We start from the raw sequence: 22,033 nt of genomic DNA, 5'->3' as shown, positions 1-22,033 counted from the left end.
TAATACCTTTATTTTCATAAATATATTAAATGGGCGGGCATTTCGAAAATACTGTGTACCCTTCCGAAAACTTTATATTTGATACAAACTTTTTCGGAATTCTATAGAAATTTAGGTAAATGTATAATAGTTTTAAAATATATCAAAGAAAAAGCCTTTTTACATTAACAATTTGTTTTTACAAATATGTAATAATATTAAAATAAGATTAAAAATAGTTATAGAATTCGATTAAGCCACTGAAAAACATCATCAAAAATAATTTTAAACCATTGTTTTTGAACAGTCTTATTGCAACTATCGATAACAGTAGCGCATTCACCTTGGTCCCCCTGCATTTTTATTTTCTAGCACACCTCAGCTGGGCACTCTAAAAACCTGAAAAATCTATTTAAGCAACCCGCAACACTCTCTTCTTCGTAATTTTTTGCTCCGATACGAGGATATGTCGCGTCGCGCATGAATTAATTATTAATCAAAAGAGAGTTAACAGTGCTTGTGCAGTGCAAGTGTGAGTAGTTTGATGCAATTTTTTCCGGATAAAAAATCAAATTTGAAACACCCACACGGCCAAGCAGTTGCATACGTGTGCACTTGATCCGCACACATAAACACACTCACACGCGCACACACAGCCGCGCGTACGCAACAGAGAGTTGGAGTGGTAGTAGTGGAAAGTGCAGCAGGCGCGGTCCATAATACACACATATGTACGTAAGTAATTCGGGCATACGGACGTGTAAATAAACCGGGTCGCCCACAATTTAGGGGCGTTAGTACGCCCTCCGCCGGAATCGAAATCGGAATCGCGGCAAACGTGTTCAATTTCCGAATCTCCCCTCGCTCCATCCATCTCTTTCGCTCTCTCTCGGTGCGTACGATTCTGTGCGAGTGTGTGTTAGTTAGTGAGCGGCCTGCCGTGTGTGTGTGTCTGTTTTTGTTGGTCACTTTAATTCGCCACATACACACACTATCAAACAGAAAGAGGAAAAAAATCGCGTTAATCCTGCAACGTTTCTGTTGTTTTCTTCCCACATCCTTTCATCCAGCAGCTTCCAGAGATTTTCCCTTTGGGTAAGCGATTTCCAGCGAGACTTTTCATCTGTTTCCATCTGTATTTCCCCCAATGCACTTACTTATTGGACTCTTAATGCCAGTGCGTTCGTGAACTTGATTCTGATTGGAGGTCGAGCCAATTAAACCGGTTCGTGTAAATAAAATCCGCTGAAGATTCGTCTTCTTGTTTTTCTGGTTAAATGCAGTTTTCCTGGTCAATACTCGTTAAATTACCCAGTTTTCAATAGGGTATGTAGTATTTGTAAGGGATTTCCAATCTTATAGTAAGCGTAAATAAATACATTTCTTCTTATCAGAAGCAACAGTTATTCTTATAAGATCTTGGGGTTTTTCCAGATTTTTTAAATTAAATCATTAAATTTTGATTTTAAATAGCTAGAAACTCATAATACTAATTACCGGAAATCTTCTGATGGAGTCATATAACTATGTCTACTTAGAATGCCTTCCTTGTTTTTTTTTTATTTTCTGCTCCCATTTAAGCATTGCAAATGCATTTCTTTTTATCAACCGCATTGTGGAACCGAATGCATTAAGGTCGCCGTTTTCCACCTGCAATTAAAGCCCACAGCTAATGACTAAATGACAATGGGCCACGTAGTTATCGGCCGCACTGTAATGATGATAGTGACCACCGGATCGGCGGAAAATAATGCTCACTTGGGTCGTGACTTCTCGTTGGGTAAATCCAATGCCCAGAAGACACAAAAAAGAAAACACTGATTGTGGGAAAGATTTCGCGGAAGCAGTTCCTACAAATTTCACTGATTGCCAAAACCGGTGCTTGTTATGGCTGAATGCTTGGCGATATTACTCACTGCGCCTTATCTATACGATTACTTCATAGTTGTCGCCAAAACTAAAACGTGATTGATAGTATTAAATCTCATTGGAACATTTTTCTGGGCTAAATACAGATAGCTTTCTTGTTGATTTCGCTTGAATCTAACTAGCCTTATCTACTAAATGATATAAAAAATTCCTCGAAAAAGCATATAATAAACCAAATTTTTGAATAGCATTAATGCAGCTACCTCCGGTTGAAGGTTTTTTGGCTGCCGTTCCGCTGAAAGAATGGCGATCCACCTTGCACCTGGGGAGCCACGCCCACTGTTCGCCCACCTGCCCCCTAAGTTATAGCAACCTGACCTCGGCCTCTGCAGCAGTGGTTGTGTGCAAATGAAGCTATAAAACTGGCCCATGCCACCAATAAACGAAAACTTTTTTGCTAGCCCCACCTAATGGCCTAGAGATCATCTGGCCGTGCTCTTGTTGGACACCTCCTCCATCCCCATACCCATCCGCATTTCCATTCCAAGCTTAGTTGGAGCACTATGTTATCCATTCCCCTGCCCCACACCGCACTCCTCCTCTCCACCATTCGCCATAAAATCGAGTCTTAGAGGAGAAAGCCATCAACGCTCCGTAAATTCCCCCGAGCGAACACCGAAACTACAACAACATCGAGTACATTTACCCACACACCTGCAACTACAGTTATGGCTGGCAGCGTACAAAGAAGAAGCTGCAGATGCTGTACAAGAAGAAAAAGATTTCCCCGTAGTAAAGCGGGTTTTACTCTATCGTAATTGTCTAGGATGAAGCTGTATTTTAATAGCACTGTCATGCGGTTTTTGTTTTGTCTTCTTTTTTTACCAAGAAGTGATAAAGCTGCCCGCCGCCGATGAAATGACAAAATGCCGTGGTCTCAAACTCAGCTTCCTGCTCATGATCAAGTTTTCGATGGAATGGGGCTATATAGGCTAGATATCTGGGTTATAGAACGAAGAACCTGCGTTTGGAAGCTGTTAATTGGATCACCTTTTTTTTACGGGGGAAAGGAAATTAGCGGCAACTTGATGTTCGATCATCATCGATCGATAAATACAAAGATATTTATCATTTATTATATGCTCTAGATTATGATAAAGTCCATTAGCTAATGCTGGCATTCAGTTTTCCTTTTTCTATAATCACTTTCTCGACCAAAAAAGAAGATGCTGTCAACTTTTATGGCTGGTCTGCTGCAGTTGCCAGCTGCCATTCATGGCCAAATGAAGACAACTCATCCCGGGGTTTAGCCCCCTGACATTCGCATTCGCAGTACATCCTATATCAACCCTCTTCGGGGCGTCGAGCTTGATTGAGTGCAGCAAGTGTCCATCGGGGGCAGTAAGCAGCGCATGTTGGGTAACTGCACCGCGAGAAAACAGGACTGGTTTTCGAAAAGGGAATCTTCATTTAAACAATCATATGTAGGGTGGTGCTACAATGTGGCATGGTGTTTGGCTGAGCCTAAAACCAGAAGTTTAAAATCTGGCCTTAATTCCCATTCAAACTGAAGTTTGTCCCAAGAAGTGGCTGCAGTTTTCCGTGTGCCACAAACGTGGTGACAGTCAGTGGCCAACTGTGTAGCCGGCGGCAACTCGCTTTTCACATTATTAAACGTTAATGAGTTTTTAAGACTTGTTTGCGCATGTGGGCGATGCGATGGATGCGGTGGCCAAGAAGATGGAGTGCTCGCTCGAGTTGGAGCTGCAGCCTTGAAATTGCAATTGGCCAAGAGCTGCGAAAGGGGCTAAAATCGTGTGGAAAACACACAGAGCACAGCAGTTGCAAAACCAACAAGAGTTTGGGGCCAACTGGAGCTACAATTACAAGCATCATTGGCCTTATTTCTTTTGTTTTTTTCGGTTTTCATTTTTTTTTTTTTCATTCCGCCAATATTATTTCTGTCTTGGCCGTTTTTCGAGCTGCTGCTGCTGCTGTTTCGAATGTCACAAGATACACATTAAAGCCCAGCTGACGTAGCTGACTGCGTATATTTGCACAGCTTTCGCACTCCATCTGACTCCCTCACGTTTTTTTTTTCAGTTTACTTCGGTTTTATTTTTATTTTAGTTGGCCTTTTATGGGCTTCCGAAAGTGATTACGCGGCATTTAACACCAGAAACGGCATCTATTCCGCAAGTGTAGCACTTTTATTTCTATTTTTGGCACTTAAGCTGAGTAAAATTGTTTATAAGCCGGAGGTCGACAAGAAAAATTCCTTTGTTATCGCACTTTTCTGTGCTTCGAAACATGCAATGAATTACATTTTTTTTTAGTGCTATAAGCAGAGGTATTCTCGGTATTTTACTTTTTCTATCTCTCAAAGAAGGAAGTGGGGTGAACTATCTCATACCTTCTTTAAATTGCGTTGAGCAGCAACAACTTGGCTTGTATCTTTATGAAATGCAGCCATTGAATTCATTTCTTTGGGCCATGAGTTTGCATTTTTTGCCCGTTCATTCCCTTCCGAATGTTGTCTAATGAAAATGCCTTGGTTATTATTTATGAGCATAAATTAAAAATTAAAATTAACAGTACGCTGCACCCACACAGACGCAATTCAATTATGCTGCATATATTTCATATTGCAATAGCAGCTGGAAATTTATGAGCCATGCCCCCCAGGGTCGAACTCGACAAAGCCCCAGCGAAAAGCGGAGCCCGACCCAATCTCCAACCAAAACCCATACTAAAAACCCAACCAAATCGTACTGGAGCGCGCCAGGCAACCAAGCAGCACCGCTAGTAATGCCAAATTAAAACAACGCTGGCTAATAAAAAACTGTCCAGTTTCTATTTTCTCTGCATATGTAAGTGGTGCCCACGCTGGTGGTGACTTTAAACGAAATGCGAGGTATGCGTTAGTCGAAAAAGCGCTTAATTGTAACTGAGTGTTGATTAAATTTGAAGTTTCTGCTGATATAAAGTTTCATAAAAAATATTATATCTTTAATTACAACAGCTTTATTACCTTGATTAGTTTTACAATTCAAACTAACTTGTGGTTGCCCACAAAGTGAGCATTGTTCTTGCCATTTCCGCCGCTTGGCAATAACCAGATGGGTCTAGAAATTAGCCAAGTTGACAACGCTGAGCAACGAAACGCGTCAGCAACAATGGCTGCATTAACAACAAAGGTCCAATGCTGCAGCCAGCACAGCACATTTTCACCAAGGTTGGGCGCAATGCAAAATAGTGGGTGGTTGTGGATGGTGGGCGGTGGGTGGCACCATAAATTCTGATCAACTATTAGTGCATGAAAAGTAACCGGAAAGAATGCTCTGCTATCTGCTATCTGCTAGCGGAGCAACAAACAACAGCATTGGGACAACATTTACCTAACATAATTTAGCACTCCACTCCATTTTTACGATGGGTGAAGGAGGAGGAGGAGGCATTGGGATGCCCGCGATTCACGTGTCCCCCGGAACAATGGTAACCATCTAGTTAATTGCCATGTCACCCAGTTAAGCAGCATTGAACGCCAGTTACGCAAGGTGTTTTAATTAGCTCAATGGCACTTGCCACATGCTCGTCGTCTGTGTCTCTCATTTCCAATCAATTTGGACTGCGAGCTTGGAAACTGGGAAATGGTAACCCAATACCATCATTTGCATAACCATAACCGATAAGCTGATGAACATGACCAAATGAGGAACAAAGGCAGAAAATGAAGGCTTCTGGTCCATAATAACTCATTCAATTTGATTTATGAATATAATTTCACGAAAATGAATCACTTGCTGGTTTTTCAATTAATTCGTATTGATAAGCTCAAAAAGAACAATTGGAAGCATCTGCCAGTTTTAAGTAATTAATACTTTAAAATTATTTTAAACAAAGAGCAGCGCTTTTAAGCCTTTTTTGGGGCAATCAATTTGTCTGTTTTTCGCCGCCCCACCCAATTATATTATTGGCTAAATAGTTGCCAAATAACTTTATTATTTGCGCACATTTGTTTAGAAACTTTTGCGTTTCCATCTCGCTCTTGTTCGACACACCATCAGAAATAAGTTATAACCAACAGCTTTGAGCCAGATGAATTCCAAATAAAGTTGTCTCAATGGATAGTAATGGCTTTTGAAACGTTCCATAGTTGTTCTCATATATTGTTTAAATATATTCCATAGAACTAGCATTTAAAGTCGCTTGTCTAAATTAAAGTTGAAATCTGCAGATTACAATGACAATGCCCGACGATGACTCAGAAATTCTTTGGCATCGTGCGGCGCTGGCACTTTGCATTAGTTGGTTGTGGTGGCGCCCGCTTGAGGATTATGAGGTTGTGTAAGCTCCCCTTCCACATAACAAAAAATAAATAAAAATCCGAGGGAGCAGAAATAAGCAAATGTGTGCCATAGAAATTTGTATTCCATTGTCATGGACACGCATCACATGAAAACGAGGAGCGAAATGGAAATGGGGAATAAAGTCCGTCAGTCACTCATATTTCGCCACAGCGCTGGCCAAGCAAATAGCAATGAAAATACAGCCCTGCAAACACTAAAAAAAAAAGATACTTACCATAAACAACAATGCAATGACACTGAAAGCCTTATGATTTCTTTGAGTTGGCAAACATGTATGCAATCTTATCTTCTTGTTTGTTAACCCAAGGTGTGCTTGTAACTTCAGGTGAACACTTTAACGGCTTCTAAATCAAATATTTAAATATTTTTACAATATAGGAGCTGTATAATAATTCACTTAAGGAAATATTGTAAAACAGCAATTCAATGTAATGACATAAAAATATTAATTGCTATTTTATTGAACAGAAGTGTGCATATGTGCGGCTATGGGGACACAATTGTCCCCTATACGAGTCGGTAAGTCGAGAAGAGAGTGCGATAAAAGTGGGACAGTGGGGAAGGATGGGGGAATCGAAGGGAAAAGTAAGGAAAACAGGCTGCTGGCAAGGAAGACGATTAAGCCGGGGCAATAATAAGGAAATAACATTTTAATGGGACAAAGAGAGATTGGCCTGTGTGATGCTGTGAGCATGTGTTTGGGAAGGAAGTAGTCCGCCAGAAATGCCGAAAGAAAAAGCCATAGGGGATTGAAAAAAAGAAAACCGCAAAAGAGTCCAATCACGTCCACGCCCCCTTTTTGCCGCCGCCCCCGGCACATCTCCTACATCCGAGTGCGTTCATGCGTGATTGGTTTTCGTGATAAGAGTGCGCCATTGGGCGCTTTTATTTGAAAACTCACTGACCTGCTTTGATTTAATTTGGTAAAACTAGTTTGACTGATTGAATTGGATTTGTGGATTTTAAATTGAAATGCATTGGATTTGCGCTAGTCTGCGCATTAATTTGGTTCATGTCCGTATGGGATTTTATAGCAATCGTGGAAGAAAGTTAGAAAAATATAGTTTTGCTGCTTTAATTTGAGCAATTCCTAGTTCCCAATGCAGCTTAAAGCGAATACGTACAAACGAAGCAGCCGAATTTCCAAATTCTGGACACTGTAATTATATTCCCATTTAATTAAGTCAACCTTTCTCGTTGCATAATTGGCTTAATCGCATAAACGATGCTGCTGGGCATAATTAGAGGCAGAACAAAGCGAAACAAAAGCAAATTAATGATGCGGGTCCAGCGCAAAAGGGCGGGGGTCCACACCAATGATGGTCCAAATAGAATTACCATTGTGCCAAATGTCAAACCTCGAAAAACTTTTCGTTTGTTCCACTTTTTTGTCTCGCCCTTTATTTTTATTTTTTTCTAGCCTGTTCCGCGTTTTCGTGCAAAGTTTTACAAATTGCAGGAAAGTGGTTTAACAAAAAGAAAAGTAAGGGGAAAAAAACACAAAGTTTGTTTTAAATAAAAAACGCCGCAGCAGAAGAACTCGAGTACTGTAAATGAGCAATTGCTATGCAAACGCGGGGTCGCTTAGCATATTTCTGCTTTCTAAACGCCCCCGCCTCTTTCTTATCCTCTTCTGCTACATTTAACACGGAGGAATCTTTTTGCTTCACTCTACTCTCCATTCTTTTCGATACACAGAACATTATTTTTTATATATTTTACATACGTTTTTCTTTAAATTTTAAACTTTAAATTGTCACTGCAATTAAATGCAACGATTAAACTTGCTTTTTTCACTGTGTACCCCTGCCAAGCGTCAAGCTGAGATTTTTTGTCCTGCTCCATAGCCGAGCTCTTCTCTCTTTCTATTTACTTTTAATTAAAATGCGAGTCATGAATTCATTTCTGTTTCGTGTGCCAAAAGATTCGACGAGAAGAAAAGACCGAGAAATTAGCGCAAAATCCGCTTTATGAGCCTGCAGAACAGTTGATGGCTGCCAATGATAATGATGATGATGATAATGTATAATGTATAATGTCGCCATGCACACAGATACATTATACATACAGATACAGATACATTATTCAGTTGTCAATTTTCGCATTTCGACACATTTCTCTTCGTTTGGCTACCGGTTTTCTATTCCCTCGAATTTTCTCGGCTTTCCTTCTCGAAAATGCCTACTTAATTTGTTGTCATTTATTTTCTCTTTAGCCGGCGGAAAAATCCCATCTTCAAAGCAATTTTTATGGCTTTGTCCATTTGTGTAGATTGATTCCTACCAAAGAGCAATCAAAAGAATTACTTGTGTGTTATCAAAATGAATTTGCCTACTTCAGTTTGCATTGCATTGTTTGCTTTGTTAACTGGGTTAAATTTAATTTTTGGCGACAACTGCAAGCAAACAGAGTATTTAAGCAGCTGAAAAGTTATATGTAAATATGTATGCCAAATATTTCCAAACCTGTTGTTTCCCACTTAGTTAGCAACGTTCCCCAGTCGAAACGCCTTTGTCACACCTCTTTGGGGACTCTTTTAATTGCTATTCCCATTTCTCTGAGCACGACCGGATTTTATCAGTCACTTGTGACATACAGTGGAGCCTCACAAACATGAACCAAATGTGAATGTGTGTTCAAAGTGGCTATAATCATAGTTCCTTAATCACTTACCCTGTAACTAACCACAAATAACTATTATACCCTGTTCACACTGCTTCTGTTTACCTGCTTTTCGAGCTATGGAAGTTTGAAAAGTATCAAAGTATCAACTGTGGGGGGGGGGGGGGGGTTTAATTAGCATTTTATTAGCTGAAATTGCGAGACGTTGTCATCGTCATCGCCAAAGTCGCCGGCGTCTTAGTTCATTAACCTGCCGGTCGGACTTGGCATCGCATTTGTTTTTATGACTCCAAAAACGGCAAGCGGCCTGTGGATTGTGGACTCTGTGCTGTGTGGAACGTGAGTTTTTGTGTGTGGGGCGTATTTATAGCGCTAATTTGTATCATTTCCCTGAATTTACTGGATTTCTCCCCGCATGCCAGCATGAAACCGAAATAAATTTTATTTGTGTGCAATATAAATTACGCGCCTTTCACATCAGGCAGCCGGAGTTCCAGAGCTCCAGAACCCTACGAGTCCAGAGCTCCCCCAAATTCCCCAGCATTTCTGGCACTCGGCCACAGATCATTAAAGTGCCGAGAGTGCAGAGCCCCCCAGACACCTACAACAAGTATAATCCTCGTCGAAAAAAAAAACCAACACTCTCAAAATTGATGTGAAATGTTGTATTTTTTATTTCAGCTCGACGCGACTTGTTGTTGAAGTGTGCGCCAAACGAGTGTACTTAATTATACCAAACTTAAAATCGCTTGATTTATATATGGGGAGCATGCTGAAGCATTCAGATGATGAATTTATGGGAGTCGAGCCTCTGGAAGTCAAGTGGTAGCCTACATAATGACCGTCTATTAGTCAACTTACCTATGTTTTCACATGAGGCTATCTAATTTGGGATGGTGTTCTATGAAATTGAGTTTTCAAGAGTTAGGAACCTATAGGAAACAGTTTAAAAGCATCAAGAATATTAGATCTTAGATATAGAAATATATACAGTATGTCAAGAAATGTGAAGTATTCAACTTATTACACCGTGTGTAAACAGTTTCTTGACATACTGTATTTATAGAGAAATCATATCGATTGTTCCTATTTCATTAAGTTTTCCTAACCTCTAGTCAGATTTATGTGCGAACAAGTAACAAATTGGTTTAATTTTCCGTTTGGATTGTATGCAAATGGTGACCACAGATGGGTAACCCGTGGAAAACCAACCAGTTGGACGGCAAATGGTCATCAGCAGCGGGTCGGCAAACTACTCGCTTAATTGTACAATTTCATTAATTGCATTTAATTGCCTACGTTTTCCAAATTGTTTTCACTGTGCGCCTTTGTTTTTATTTCCCTGTTACTGGATTGCTTGCCGTTTTTTTTCCTTGTTTGTTTTTTTTTTTTGCACTCTTAATTGCATTTTGTGTTACAATTTCATTTTGTAAGCGTTGTCACAATAGTTGTTGCCCCCGTTTATTGGCTTGGTTGCTCTTTTTGATTGTTTGTCGGTCTTTCGTGTTTGTCATCAACGGGACATGACCTTCGCCAACAGCCAGGCAATCCATTAAAAAATAAATATGAATTGATTGCCTGGCCGCGTGTACAGATTTTCGCCCAAAGTGGGTAGTAATAAATGAGTTATGGCGACAAGCACACACACGTCAGCTTCGAACAGTTTCGATCTGTTAACATTATGCACTATCTCCACTTCACATCGCTTCCGCCTCGCGTTTGAGAAATTCTTGCAAGAGCTGACACAGATTTTCATCAAATTAATTGCTGTGCGCTTTTTTAAGTGCGCGCCACACACTCAACAAGCGTGCTAAGTGTTTTCGGGCCCAAGTGCAGTTGAAACGGGCTTACAAGCTCATCTACAGTGGTAGCTCATCTAAGTTGTACGCACGGTAGCCAAAGTGGTCTCATTGTATGTCAGAACTACTGATTACAATCCATTTGTTTCATAAATATCAAGTTTTTTAGATCTAAAACTATTTTGAATATTGTTTTATCTGCTAATGCAATTTTCGGCTAATTTGAAATATGTTTTGCCAAACTCGTAACTCGTTTACGAAAATTCGCACTCATAAAGCGAAAAGTTTTTGCCAAATTAAAAACGCCTCGAAGCCGAAAAGTTTGGCACATTTCTGAGCCACTACTGTACACGGCATGGCCTGCCACGCCCCTCGCCGCCCCCAGCCAGCCGCCTTATCAGTGGCAATAAACACAGCGCAGCTTGAAAAGCTTTCAGCAGGCGCCATCGCCACCCGCCCACTTCCACTTCCACTCCCACTTTAAACTTTTTTATTTTTTAGCTCTTGTAAAAAATGTTAGCTTCCGCTTTGTGGCCCCGTCCAAGATAAAGTCCAAACGGGCCAACTTCCAGAGAAAAGTATACAAAAAAAGGGGGCGGGGTGAAGCACGGGAATATTTCAATTTATGGCAGTTTGACAGTTTTTCAATGTTACGTGCTGTGAATTTTTGCGCACCGCTGAGCTCGCGCTCTATTTTAATTAAAATCCAGCAAAATTAAATTACAAAAGAAGAACTCGAGCTGCTGCTGCTGCAGTGCAGCAAAGGCAAAACTTCACGTAGCCAACTGACAAACATTCAATCCTTATCACCCACCCACGTCGTATCGGAAATCAGAAAGAGGGACAGAAATCAGCACTCAAGTTCACAGAAGTCGGCAACAATTGAAGTTGATTGTCGTACATAAATCATCAATTGCTGTCGGCACAGCAACACTACTCAGCAGCAGTGAGTCAAGAGTTTTCCAGCAAATTACTGCTGAGAACTGCGAAACTTCAATCAACTGCCAGCCATTATCAGATTGGAAAAGTTTAATTATTGTTTTAGGAAGCAGTCGTCTCTAGGAATCCTTAAATGTTTACTTAAGTTTGAGAAAGTATTTTAAACTGTTCACACTATATGTTCACACTTGCTGTTCTCCCAGCAGCTTGCCAATCGCTCATAATTTCAATTGCTTTGAATTGGATTAAAATTAGTTTATAATTGCGAATTGAATAAAAATGGTTATCAGATTGTTCAATTAATTCTTGAGCAGTGATGATGGCAAAGTGTTAATAGTTAATAATTAATTCGCATTGGAATTTAACTCTTTTTTTTTTAGCCGCTACCACAATTTATGTGAAAAATATTTGTGGGCCTACGCTGCTGTTTTCATCACTTAAACTGATTACCTGTCAATTAGCAGTTCACAAAGCGTGACTTCGACAGTCGCAACTCAACCCACGTTTATTTTTTTTTAATCCAACCATTGGGATTTCAGTGGATATGTGGGCCTAATTGAATTTCAACATTTTGCCAGACCAATTATGCTCTTTTCAAGCGCAGAACTCTGAAATTGTAAAATGTATTCATTTGACATAATTGAAATTGAATTGTCCGCAGTGGAATATGCATGCAAATGAATGGTAGCAGCATAAACAACCGTTACAAACAGAGCTGTTACAATTTGATTAATTTAAGTGCGACAAATACGGAGCGAGTCCATTTGACAGCCGCTTAAATATGGTTTCTTAATACGCTGTCATGATTTTATTGTGTTATTCTAAACCTTTTTTTGGGTCAGCTCTTGAAAAGCCTAATTGAACAAGTTTTTGTCAACCATTCATCAAATGTGAAATCACATTGGCTTGTCATAAAGTTTTCGGGGCATTGAAAGCTTCACGAGATGACCTTTCAATTTTTTTAATTTTTTGTTTTGAAAACGGCGCTGAATTATTAATTACTCAAAAAAATGAAGCCTGTGAAGAAACGCTGGATAATTGTAAAAAACTGAAATATATTTTTTACGTTTCCTTGTTAGCGAATGTATTATTGATGGCCTGACATGGCTGAAAGGGCACTCCAGTGAGCGCCACTGAAGTTTGCCTCTTCTGGGGTCTTGCCGCACATGCAACTGCATATTTAAGCAGAGTGCTGCCCCTGCCCCAGCCACCCACTTCTGCGCCCTGCCTACCCATCTCTATCTGCATCTCCGTGTGCCCCTCCAGGCAGCCTTGCCAAGTGGCAGTGGTGGTGTGTGCGTGGGAAACTGGTTTTTCCGACTGCCTGCCATCTCACAGACCCGGAGTCTTGTCTAGTTTGCCGCTCAACGAGGTTGACGTCGCATGCCTTATGAATGATTCAAAGGCACGTTATGTGCGCAAAAAAGTGCAGGATGCAAAAACTAAAAACTAAAGACAATCGGACAGCGAAGATACAAGTACTCTACGTGTGGTTCTATACTCCGGTCCCAAAATGTCTAAATATAATGGGTACAATATAGGTGTTAAAAGAGGTAAATAAGTAAAATAAAATACTTGAACTAAATATTAATAAATATAAATATTATAAATAATATAATATTCCATAGATAATCCTATTTGAATAACATTTAAATTAATTTGAATGTGAAAGAAATGAAAGATAATTAAAATGTTTAAAAAATGTGCGAAGTTATGTTCAAATAAAATATAAATATGAAAAACTTTCAGATCTGATCATAAAACATTGAAAATTTAACATTTTTCTTAAGTCACAAAATGGTTCTTAATTTCAGTAATACCTTATCGTAGGGTATGGGTTAAGCTCCGTCGAAATACCGTTAAGAGTTGTTGCGCTTTTGGCTACTACTGCTTCGCCGTCCCTGTCGCACCTATGTAGCTGCCTCTCCCTCTGACAGCTTGTTTGGCATTTGGCGTGAGTTGTTGGAACTGATGCTGCTCGTCTTGCCGTTGTTTTTGTCTGTGACTATGACCTTTGTCAATGGAATTTTGGCCAAAAACGGCATTTGGAGAAAAAAACTGTTTTCTCTCCCACTTTTTTTTTTTTTTTTGGACTCATACTTGCCTTTGGCAATTCGTGTGCAAAGCGCTGGAGATTCCGCGGTGGGATCCACACGTAAAACAGAGATTCGAGCCGGAAAAGGGGTATTGAAAGCTCAGCTTTGATGCGATTTATCGATGCGGAGTTTTCGCAATTTCCATGGCATATATTTGCCTTGCTTTTCTCACGTGGAATCAATAAAAATCGTATTTATTCAGCTCTCGATTTTCGTGTAAAATAAGCAAACATATGTGAAAGATAAAGAAATATTAACTCTTTCTTTATGGCAATCAAAATGAAATTTCCTAACGAAATATAAACGTAGCCACTTTGATAAGGGATAGCTTTAATTAATATGATCTCATATAACACAATTGATTTATATCTGTCCCAAATGCAAACAAAATTGGTAATAAATTGCTGGGCAAATAAGAGGCGAAGTGAAGTCATAGCTCGACAATAAATCGAGCGCAATTATCCGTACATTTGTATATTTTAATACAAAAAAAGGCGCTTGTTTGATTATTAACGTATAAAAATATATCACGGCAGCAATATGTAATCATAACTTTCATTTTTTTTTCGCTGTTATTCATTATAGCGAAGTGATTTATCATGTTTTTTCTTCTCTCTCTGTCTTTGCAGTTTAATAATAGCGAAGGTCGTAATTTTTCATAGCCAGAGGGAACTGATAGAGCAAGATATCAAGAAAGTGGTCCGGGAATGAGTTTTCCGAGGCGAAACTGGACCTGGAAACCGTCGCCGCGGACTAGCGATCTTTCCTAGGTGGAGTCTGCGTCGGAGTCAAAGGTCAAACCGCGGGCTAGCATGAGCGAGAGTGCAAGCGAGACACACAGACAGACAGCCAGAGAGAGGGAGACGAGACGAGTGGAGCTCCCATATGTGCCAACAACAATTGCTACAAAACTATTAACATTTCACGCTTGAGGGAGCGATAAAAGTCTGATACGGTTGATAACAAAGTAAACTAGCAACAGCACAGCAACATCAACGTTTTACACACAAGACGACGAGTCACATCAACATATCTTTACTAAATCAACAAATAAAAAGGGTACTAATATGATCGCTCCGCACTAGCACATAACACTAGTTTCCCACACAACAGAGGATAATCAACATACCCTCCACTCCTCCAAAACCGCCAAAATTCGCAGTTAACCAAGGACACGGCCACAAACGATAGTTAACACAGATCGAAGCAATCATGACCTTCTCGACATTCACACGCAAAATGCGCGGGCGCATGCGCTCCAACACCTGCCGCATCGTCCTGCTCACCTCGCTCGTCTGGGTGATCTTCGACTTCGTGCTCATCGCCCGCTACTCGGACTGCATTGGCAAGGATGGCTGGCGCTGCAAGCGTTCCGGCGAGTACGACGTGGAGCTGCCCAATGCCGAGCGTCTGGTGGACGACAATCAGCTGGTGGACGATAATGAGATAAATACGGAGAAGTCCCTCGATGGCGAATCGGGTGGTGCTCTGATCATGGGCCAAGGCTTTGCCTCGGGCGGCATCTCGATGACCTATCCCAGCGTGGTGCTTAAGAAGTGGTTCCTGGCGCCAAGCGTGCAGGAAGCCAAGGGAAAGCCGGGCGAGATGGGCAAGCCGGTTAAGATACCCGCCGACATGAAGGATCTCATGAAGGAGAAGTTCAAGGAGAACCAGTTCAATCTGCTGGCCAGTGACATGATTTCGTTGAATCGCTCGCTGACTGATGTGCGACACGAAGGGTAGGAGCTGGTTTCCTAAATATGCTTAAACTGGTTTTTAGCATTATCCCCTTTTCAGTTGCCGCCGCAAGCACTATGCCTCCAAGCTGCCCACCACTTCCATTGTGATAGTTTTCCATAACGAAGCCTGGACAACCCTGCTGCGAACAGTCTGGAGTGTTATTAATCGCTCGCCGCGCGCCCTCCTCAAGGAGATTATCCTGGTGGACGATGCCAGCGAACGGGGTGAGTTGGGAATACACAAAAGGTGCTGCTCAAGGGGATCCTTGAAACTGAACTGAAGCTGCAGCTTTCATTAAGAGGCTTATTATGTGATAAGATATCATCAACACATCTCATCTTACAGACTTCCTGGGCAAGCAGTTGGAGGAGTATGTGGCCAAATTGCCGGTTAAGACATTTGTGCTGCGTACAGAGAAGCGTTCCGGACTGATCCGCGCCCGTCTCCTGGGTGCCGAGCATGTGAGCGGTGAGGTCATCACCTTCCTGGACGCCCATTGTGAGTGCACGGAGGGCTGGCTGGAGCCTCTGCTGGCGCGGATTGTGCAGAATCGTCGAACGGTTGTGTGCCCGATTATTGATGTGATTTCCGATGAGACATTCGAGTACATAACGGCCTCGGATTCCACGTGGGGCGGCTTCAACTGGAAGCTCAACTTCCGCTGGTGAGCGAAAAGTTTCCTGGTCAGCGTAATCCCTTTAAAATACCTCCTTAATCCGCTTTAGGTACCGAGTGCCATCGCGGGAAATGGCGCGCCGGAATAACGATAGGACCGCTCCGCTGCGAACTCCGACCATGGCCGGTGGGCTGTTCTCCATCGATAAGGATTACTTCTATGAGATTGGCTCCTACGACGAGGGCATGGACATTTGGGGCGGCGAGAATCTGGAGATGTCGTTCCGTGTAAGGCAATATCAAAGCATTTCGCAGTTAGCTCTGCCCGTTCTCTCTTTTTGTTCGGTTCAAACGTTTTTCCTTAGCTGTGCCAAGCCAAGCCGCAAAGCAAATTCAGTTCTTGCATTTACTTTAGGATTACCTTCTAATTTGATTTCGAAGCATTTATTTTAAGTATTTCAATTTGACCTAAAACAACGAAACAAATTTATTTCTACTCACACAAACACACACCCATACAACAAACGCAATCGTGACGATGATAACCCGCAGATTTGGCAGTGCGGCGGCATTTTAGAAATAATACCCTGCTCCCACGTGGGCCACGTGTTCCGTGACAAGTCGCCGTACACCTTCCCCGGCGGCGTGGCCAAAATTGTGCTGCACAATGCGGCCCGGGTGGCCGAAGTTTGGCTGGACGAGTGGCGTGATTTCTATTATTCGATGAGCACAGGTTCGCATAACCAACAACAACAACCAACAACAACAAAAACAATCAACAAATTAAACAGTCAAATAACATTCCAACCATAAGTCGATTTTTAATTGCGTGCATCTAACTCCTAACTTTAAGAATTACTCGTTATCTATTTGTAATTGGCTTTAAATCGCTAACAGACAGAGAAAAAAAACGTACACTTTTTTCGAAAAAGGTGCCTCCAACTAAAACACTAACACACACACACCACATTCAAATCAAGCTGATATGTTTTTGAGCATAAAACTAATGTATAGCTAATGATTTTGTGTAACCGACTTCTATATATAAGATACCCCCCCGATCGACATTCTATAACTCATGTCATGTAACTCAGAGAGCTCCCGAATCGATGGCAGAACACATCAAACTTACTTTCTTATAACTAACGCACTGGCATCACCTAATTAGTATGTTTCCCCTTATGATTTTCTCAACTGAAATTCTTCTCGATGTTCTCACAATTCTTCTCAGTTTTACCCTGTTTCTCAGTTTCTCAGTTCTCCTTTTGCTCATGCTCATGCTACCTCTCGCTCTCTCATGACCGTCCATCAAAGGACGAAGCTCCCAAGCTAACCGAGCTATAATATCATCTTGTTCCCAATACTAAACACTAATGTTGATTACTTCGTTTGCATAGGTATTAACGTAACCAGTTATAATCCAGTTGAAACCTTAGGCTAAGCATAACGTACACGTAACTTGTTGCTTATTAATTATGCTTTAAGTATCTGAACAATTGGCAATTCGATTTGATGATGCGTTTATTACCCTCTAAGTTGTAACTAATCTTTAGTTTTTAGTTGAACCATCGTTTTTTTTGTGTTCTGGTTTCCTTGAGGGTTGGGTGTGGTTTGATAAGCACTTTGCATGATCTATTACCCTGCAAAGTGCTTAAAATCACTCAAACTAACTAACAGAGATCTAGGCGCCGCTGTTTCTAGTTTAATCTCGAATATGGCCCAGTTTTGAAGCCATCTTTCCCGGTGCTCACTTTCCAATCGCTTGAGGATCCTAGGAATGGAAGTTCATTGAGCTAGGCTTGGCTAAAACTGCTCTTTAACCAAAAGCTTCTATTTATTGTATATCTTTGTGTATATCTTTCTCGTCCACTCTTTGACCAACACCAAATGCTCGATTGTACTGCCCGATTGTCAAAATATATGAACCACAAACACACATACATAATCCCCAAAAACAAAAAACCAACCCGATGCCGCCAATCCAGGTGTGGATGTGCGGCGGCGTGCTCGAGATCGCGCCCTGCTCCCGTGTGGGTCACGTGTTCCGCAAGTCTACGCCGTACACCTTCCCCGGCGGCACCACGGAGATAGTCAATCACAATAATGCCCGTCTGGTCGAGGTTTGGCTGGACGACTGGAAAGAGTTCTACTACAGTTTTTATCCAGGTTAACAAACTACCAAAAAAACAAAACAAAAAAACCAAAAATCTTAAAATTACAAAACCAACAGAATGCTCCTCCACTTTCTATCTCATGCTCACGTTCTTTCTCCACTGTCTAATTTCTATTGTCTGTCTCTTAAATAGTGTTTTGTTCCGTAAATATATATATATCTCCGCATACATAACTACAATATATGAATATCTCGAGCCAGCAGCACGCCCTGCATTATGCAATGTCTATATACACAATACACAATAAAAACTTATATCGATATTTATGATTTATGGCATGGCCGTGTCCAAAATCCGATCAGCAATAAGTATAACAAAAAATATATAGCAACCCACCACCGATCGATCGATCGCTCAACTGAATCCAATCACGCAATAATATCTTTCTTTCCTCACCTCGCCACCTTTGATTTTCGTATATTTTTTGTCCAATTGGTTCCCGATTCCCATTTATTTCTCTCTGTGTTCTTGTGCCATTTTTTAGTTACGTTCTGGTACGAGTTTTGTTCCACTTACGCCCAACAAACACACACCTGCCGCCTTTTGTCTTTGTCCCCATTGTGTCCCCAAAAATTCAACACCCAAAAAAAAACCTTTTTTTGCAAGGAATAACCACACAGGTTCATAGAAACTCAAATTTAGTGGGAGCGGTTATTAGAAACTTAATTATGAAGTCCTTTTGCTTAAAACCCACTTTAAAAATATTTTTTTCTGCTGCCAACTACCACTAACTTTAAGTATACATTTTGTTTTGGTAATGGTTATTTGTTTTAGAACTTAATTAGGAAAACTAGTTTATGTTTGAATGTTTGAGAATCTTGTAAATACTATAATTGGCGCTGCTTATATAATACGCAATTTGATATGCTTGTAATTGTTGGGCTGCTTAAATGTTTAAAGAATCTGCATGTTTTTGGCATACTAACTATATTCCATCTTTCATCACACGCACAAATTCTTTTGTAAAAAAAAAAGGCATTTTTAACCCGCTTTCTAACAAACACATACACTTAGTTCGTAAAACACAAAACACTCGCCAGCATATATGTTTTATATATCAATGTGGAAATAATCTTAATTAACTTTTGTATTTTTTATTTGCTTCTTTCGCGATTTATGAATTTACTTTAGGAGCACGAAAGGCATCGGCTGGCGATGTGAGCGATCGTAAAGCTCTGCGAGATCGCCTCAAATGCAAGAGTTTCCGCTGGTATCTGGAGAACGTTTATCCCGAGAGCTTAATGCCCTTGGATTACTACTATCTAGGAGAGGTAACTTGGAAACTCTAGTTAAAACTGGCTATTTGGTATAACTTGAATTCTTTAATAGATCCGAAATGCGGAAACGGAAACCTGCCTGGACACGATGGGCAGGAAGTACAACGAGAAGGTGGGCATTAGCTATTGCCACGGCCTGGGCGGCAATCAGGTGTTCGCCTACACCAAGCGCCAGCAGATCATGTCCGACGATCTGTGCCTGGACGCATCCAGCTCCAATGGCCCGGTCAACATGGTGCGATGCCACAACATGGGCGGCAATCAGGAGTGGGTCTACGATGCGGAGGTGCGTTCTCCTTAAATATATACCTTGGATTTTGCTTACTTATGCATCATTTACCCTGCAGGAGAAATGGATTCGGCACACGAACACGGGTCAGTGCTTACAGCGTGCCACGCGGGACGATGCCAATACGCCGCTGCTGCGTCCCTGCAGCTACGGAAAGGGTCAGCAGTGGCTGATGGAGTCCAAGTTCAAGTGGCAGGCTCACTAGCTGGATGGCAACGCCGCCGGAACGCCCGACTTCAACTAAACTCAACTCAACAGATCCTACTAACTATACTGAGAACTTCCAATTTATGTTTAATCCTAGCCGGCTCCTGTTTTCGACGTTTATGTAGCCTAAGTTCAAGCGGATCTAATATCCCCCTCTCTCTATTTCTATCTTTGTGTGCGTGAATGTGTGTAGGCGGCCGGAGGAGTCCTTCGGCAGCAGGATGTCTTCCCAAAATCTTGATGCGCGTGTGTGAATGCGTGAGAGTCAGTGCTACAATTCAGATATACATATGTATATATATATCTGTTTACATGATGTGCATGTATATGTGTTTATATAGGCAGGCAGTTCTACGATTTACCTAGGTATACTATATAATTGTAATGTATATTTACATTAGCTTCGACCAAGTACCAATAAATTGGCATTTAACTGACGTTTTGTGCTTCACAGAATATAATTTTAAAGTACATAAATTGAGCCCCCGCAATTGCAGGCCAAGCAATTGCCACAAGTGTGTCATAGCAGAGCATAATGTAATCCAAATACTAAAACGAAAAGGTTCTAATCCCCCCTTCTTCGCCAGAACCCAAGCACACGACATTCCTAGCTAGAATTTTACTTGATTTGATTTTACTTTAAGTCACTTTATGGGTTGTTCTTTGCGCGCACCTATAAAAAATATCAGAGAATCTGTTGCTTTGTACCAAAATAACGCGCTCTTCATATCACAAATGGAAATTACACGAAAATGCTTCTAAAAACCATAATCATTATACAATGAAAATATGATAAAAAGAAAAAAAATCTCTCAAAATTGCACGCATATCATAAATACAGTGTAAAAATATTTATAAGCTACATTCAAACGAGAACTAAACAAAAACAATGTAAATATGATTAATGTAGCTATTAAAAATATACATTTAAATAAAATATCTATGTAGTACCTATATGATATACACATATGCAAAGCAAGCAAAACTGTACTATAAATTGCATTTAGTTCTAGGCTTAACGTTAAGTTCTAAATTAAATTTAGATTTAGTCAACGTTTTGCCGAACATCAACAATAGCTCTCGACTAAGTATTGCTCAAAATTGAAGAACTCACTCTCTCAGCTATTGTGTAAATATTTCGAAAAGTATTTAATCAAAAGTACGATAACCTGACTACGAGCGAAATTCCACATACGATCCTTGAAAGCAGCAAACCGATAAGACAGACAGACGCAGGCCAAGTAAAACTTTTTAGCTAAATTTATTTTTAAAATCGATTATGTGTGGCGAGAACCCATAGTTATAGAGAAACGACGATATATACACATACGGCAAAATAGCAACTATTTTAACTGGTGACGGTGCAATTTTTAATTAACATTTAAAGTGAAACAGGAAAACGATCCACAACAACCGAAAAAAATCCTATAACTTGTCCTTACAAATGTCGTGCGAGACAGTTAGATATGGCCTACACTACGACTATATCATAGCTGCCTCTATGTTTTATATTGTTGATTTGTATATTTAGCTAAATATAGGTTTCCCATTACTCAATTGTAAAACCTCTCAGAATACAAATCGAACGGATAATAGAATGATAACGCAAAACTGAATTGTAAGCCAACATTTTTATGCATTTTTCATTTCATTATATTTTTTGTGTTTGTTTAGAGACTTTTTAAATTTTATAAATAAAAAAAGATGACAAATTTAAGAGAACCACTGCCAGTATTTTATTCTTAGTGATGACTTAAGAAACTGCCATATGGAGGACCCATTAAATGGTGCAGTTTGAGGAAGTACGGCGGATTGCTAGGAGATTATGAGTTGGTGTCCATCAAATGAGCTGACCACTGGAAGGGCAAAGAGGGGATACACATTTATTGCGCTTCTCATAGTTGGCAAATCATGGAAACTGGCACATGGGATGCAGTGCATCCCAAACTATAGAGGATGCCTAATCGAACTTCTCAGCTTTGCACACAGAACAGAAATCACAAGTGCACAGAAGTATCATTTCCATATAACTAGCCAAAGTGGGAATTTTTGGATTC

At 40.6% G+C, this 22,033-nt stretch overlaps 1 protein-coding gene across 5 annotated transcripts; it reads left to right on the top strand.

Annotated features, from left to right (window-relative positions):
- Positions 1-394: 394 nt before the first annotated feature.
- LOC117137768 (polypeptide N-acetylgalactosaminyltransferase 5) lies at positions 395-21,603 on the top strand. 5 transcript variants are annotated; one of them, XM_033299768.1, is made up of 10 exons: positions 395-511; positions 1,053-1,074; positions 14,304-15,413; positions 15,472-15,638; positions 15,760-16,078; positions 16,140-16,317; positions 18,015-18,195; positions 19,335-19,474; positions 19,533-19,766; positions 19,828-21,603. In XM_033299768.1, exons 3-10 carry the CDS (start codon positions 14,887-14,889, stop codon positions 19,972-19,974), a joined length of 1,893 nt encoding a protein of 630 aa, XP_033155659.1. In that variant the 5' UTR covers positions 395-511; positions 1,053-1,074; positions 14,304-14,886; the 3' UTR covers positions 19,975-21,603. The 5 variants fall into 5 exon arrangements, with proteins under 5 accessions (XP_033155659.1, XP_033155323.1, XP_033155496.1 ...); XM_033299432.1 differs by lacking the exon at positions 18,015-18,195 and adding an exon at positions 16,582-16,762 and having other exon boundaries at positions 399-511; XM_033299605.1 differs by lacking the exon at positions 18,015-18,195 and adding an exon at positions 16,582-16,762 and having other exon boundaries at positions 399-511; positions 1,050-1,074.
- The last annotated feature ends 430 nt before the right edge of the window (positions 21,604-22,033 follow it).

This window comes from Drosophila mauritiana, chromosome 2L (genome assembly GCF_004382145.1).
Source record: "Drosophila mauritiana strain mau12 chromosome 2L, ASM438214v1, whole genome shotgun sequence".
Classification (NCBI taxonomy): domain Eukaryota; kingdom Metazoa; phylum Arthropoda; class Insecta; order Diptera; family Drosophilidae; genus Drosophila; species Drosophila mauritiana.
This window is presented reverse-complemented; position numbering and strand designations above follow the sequence as displayed.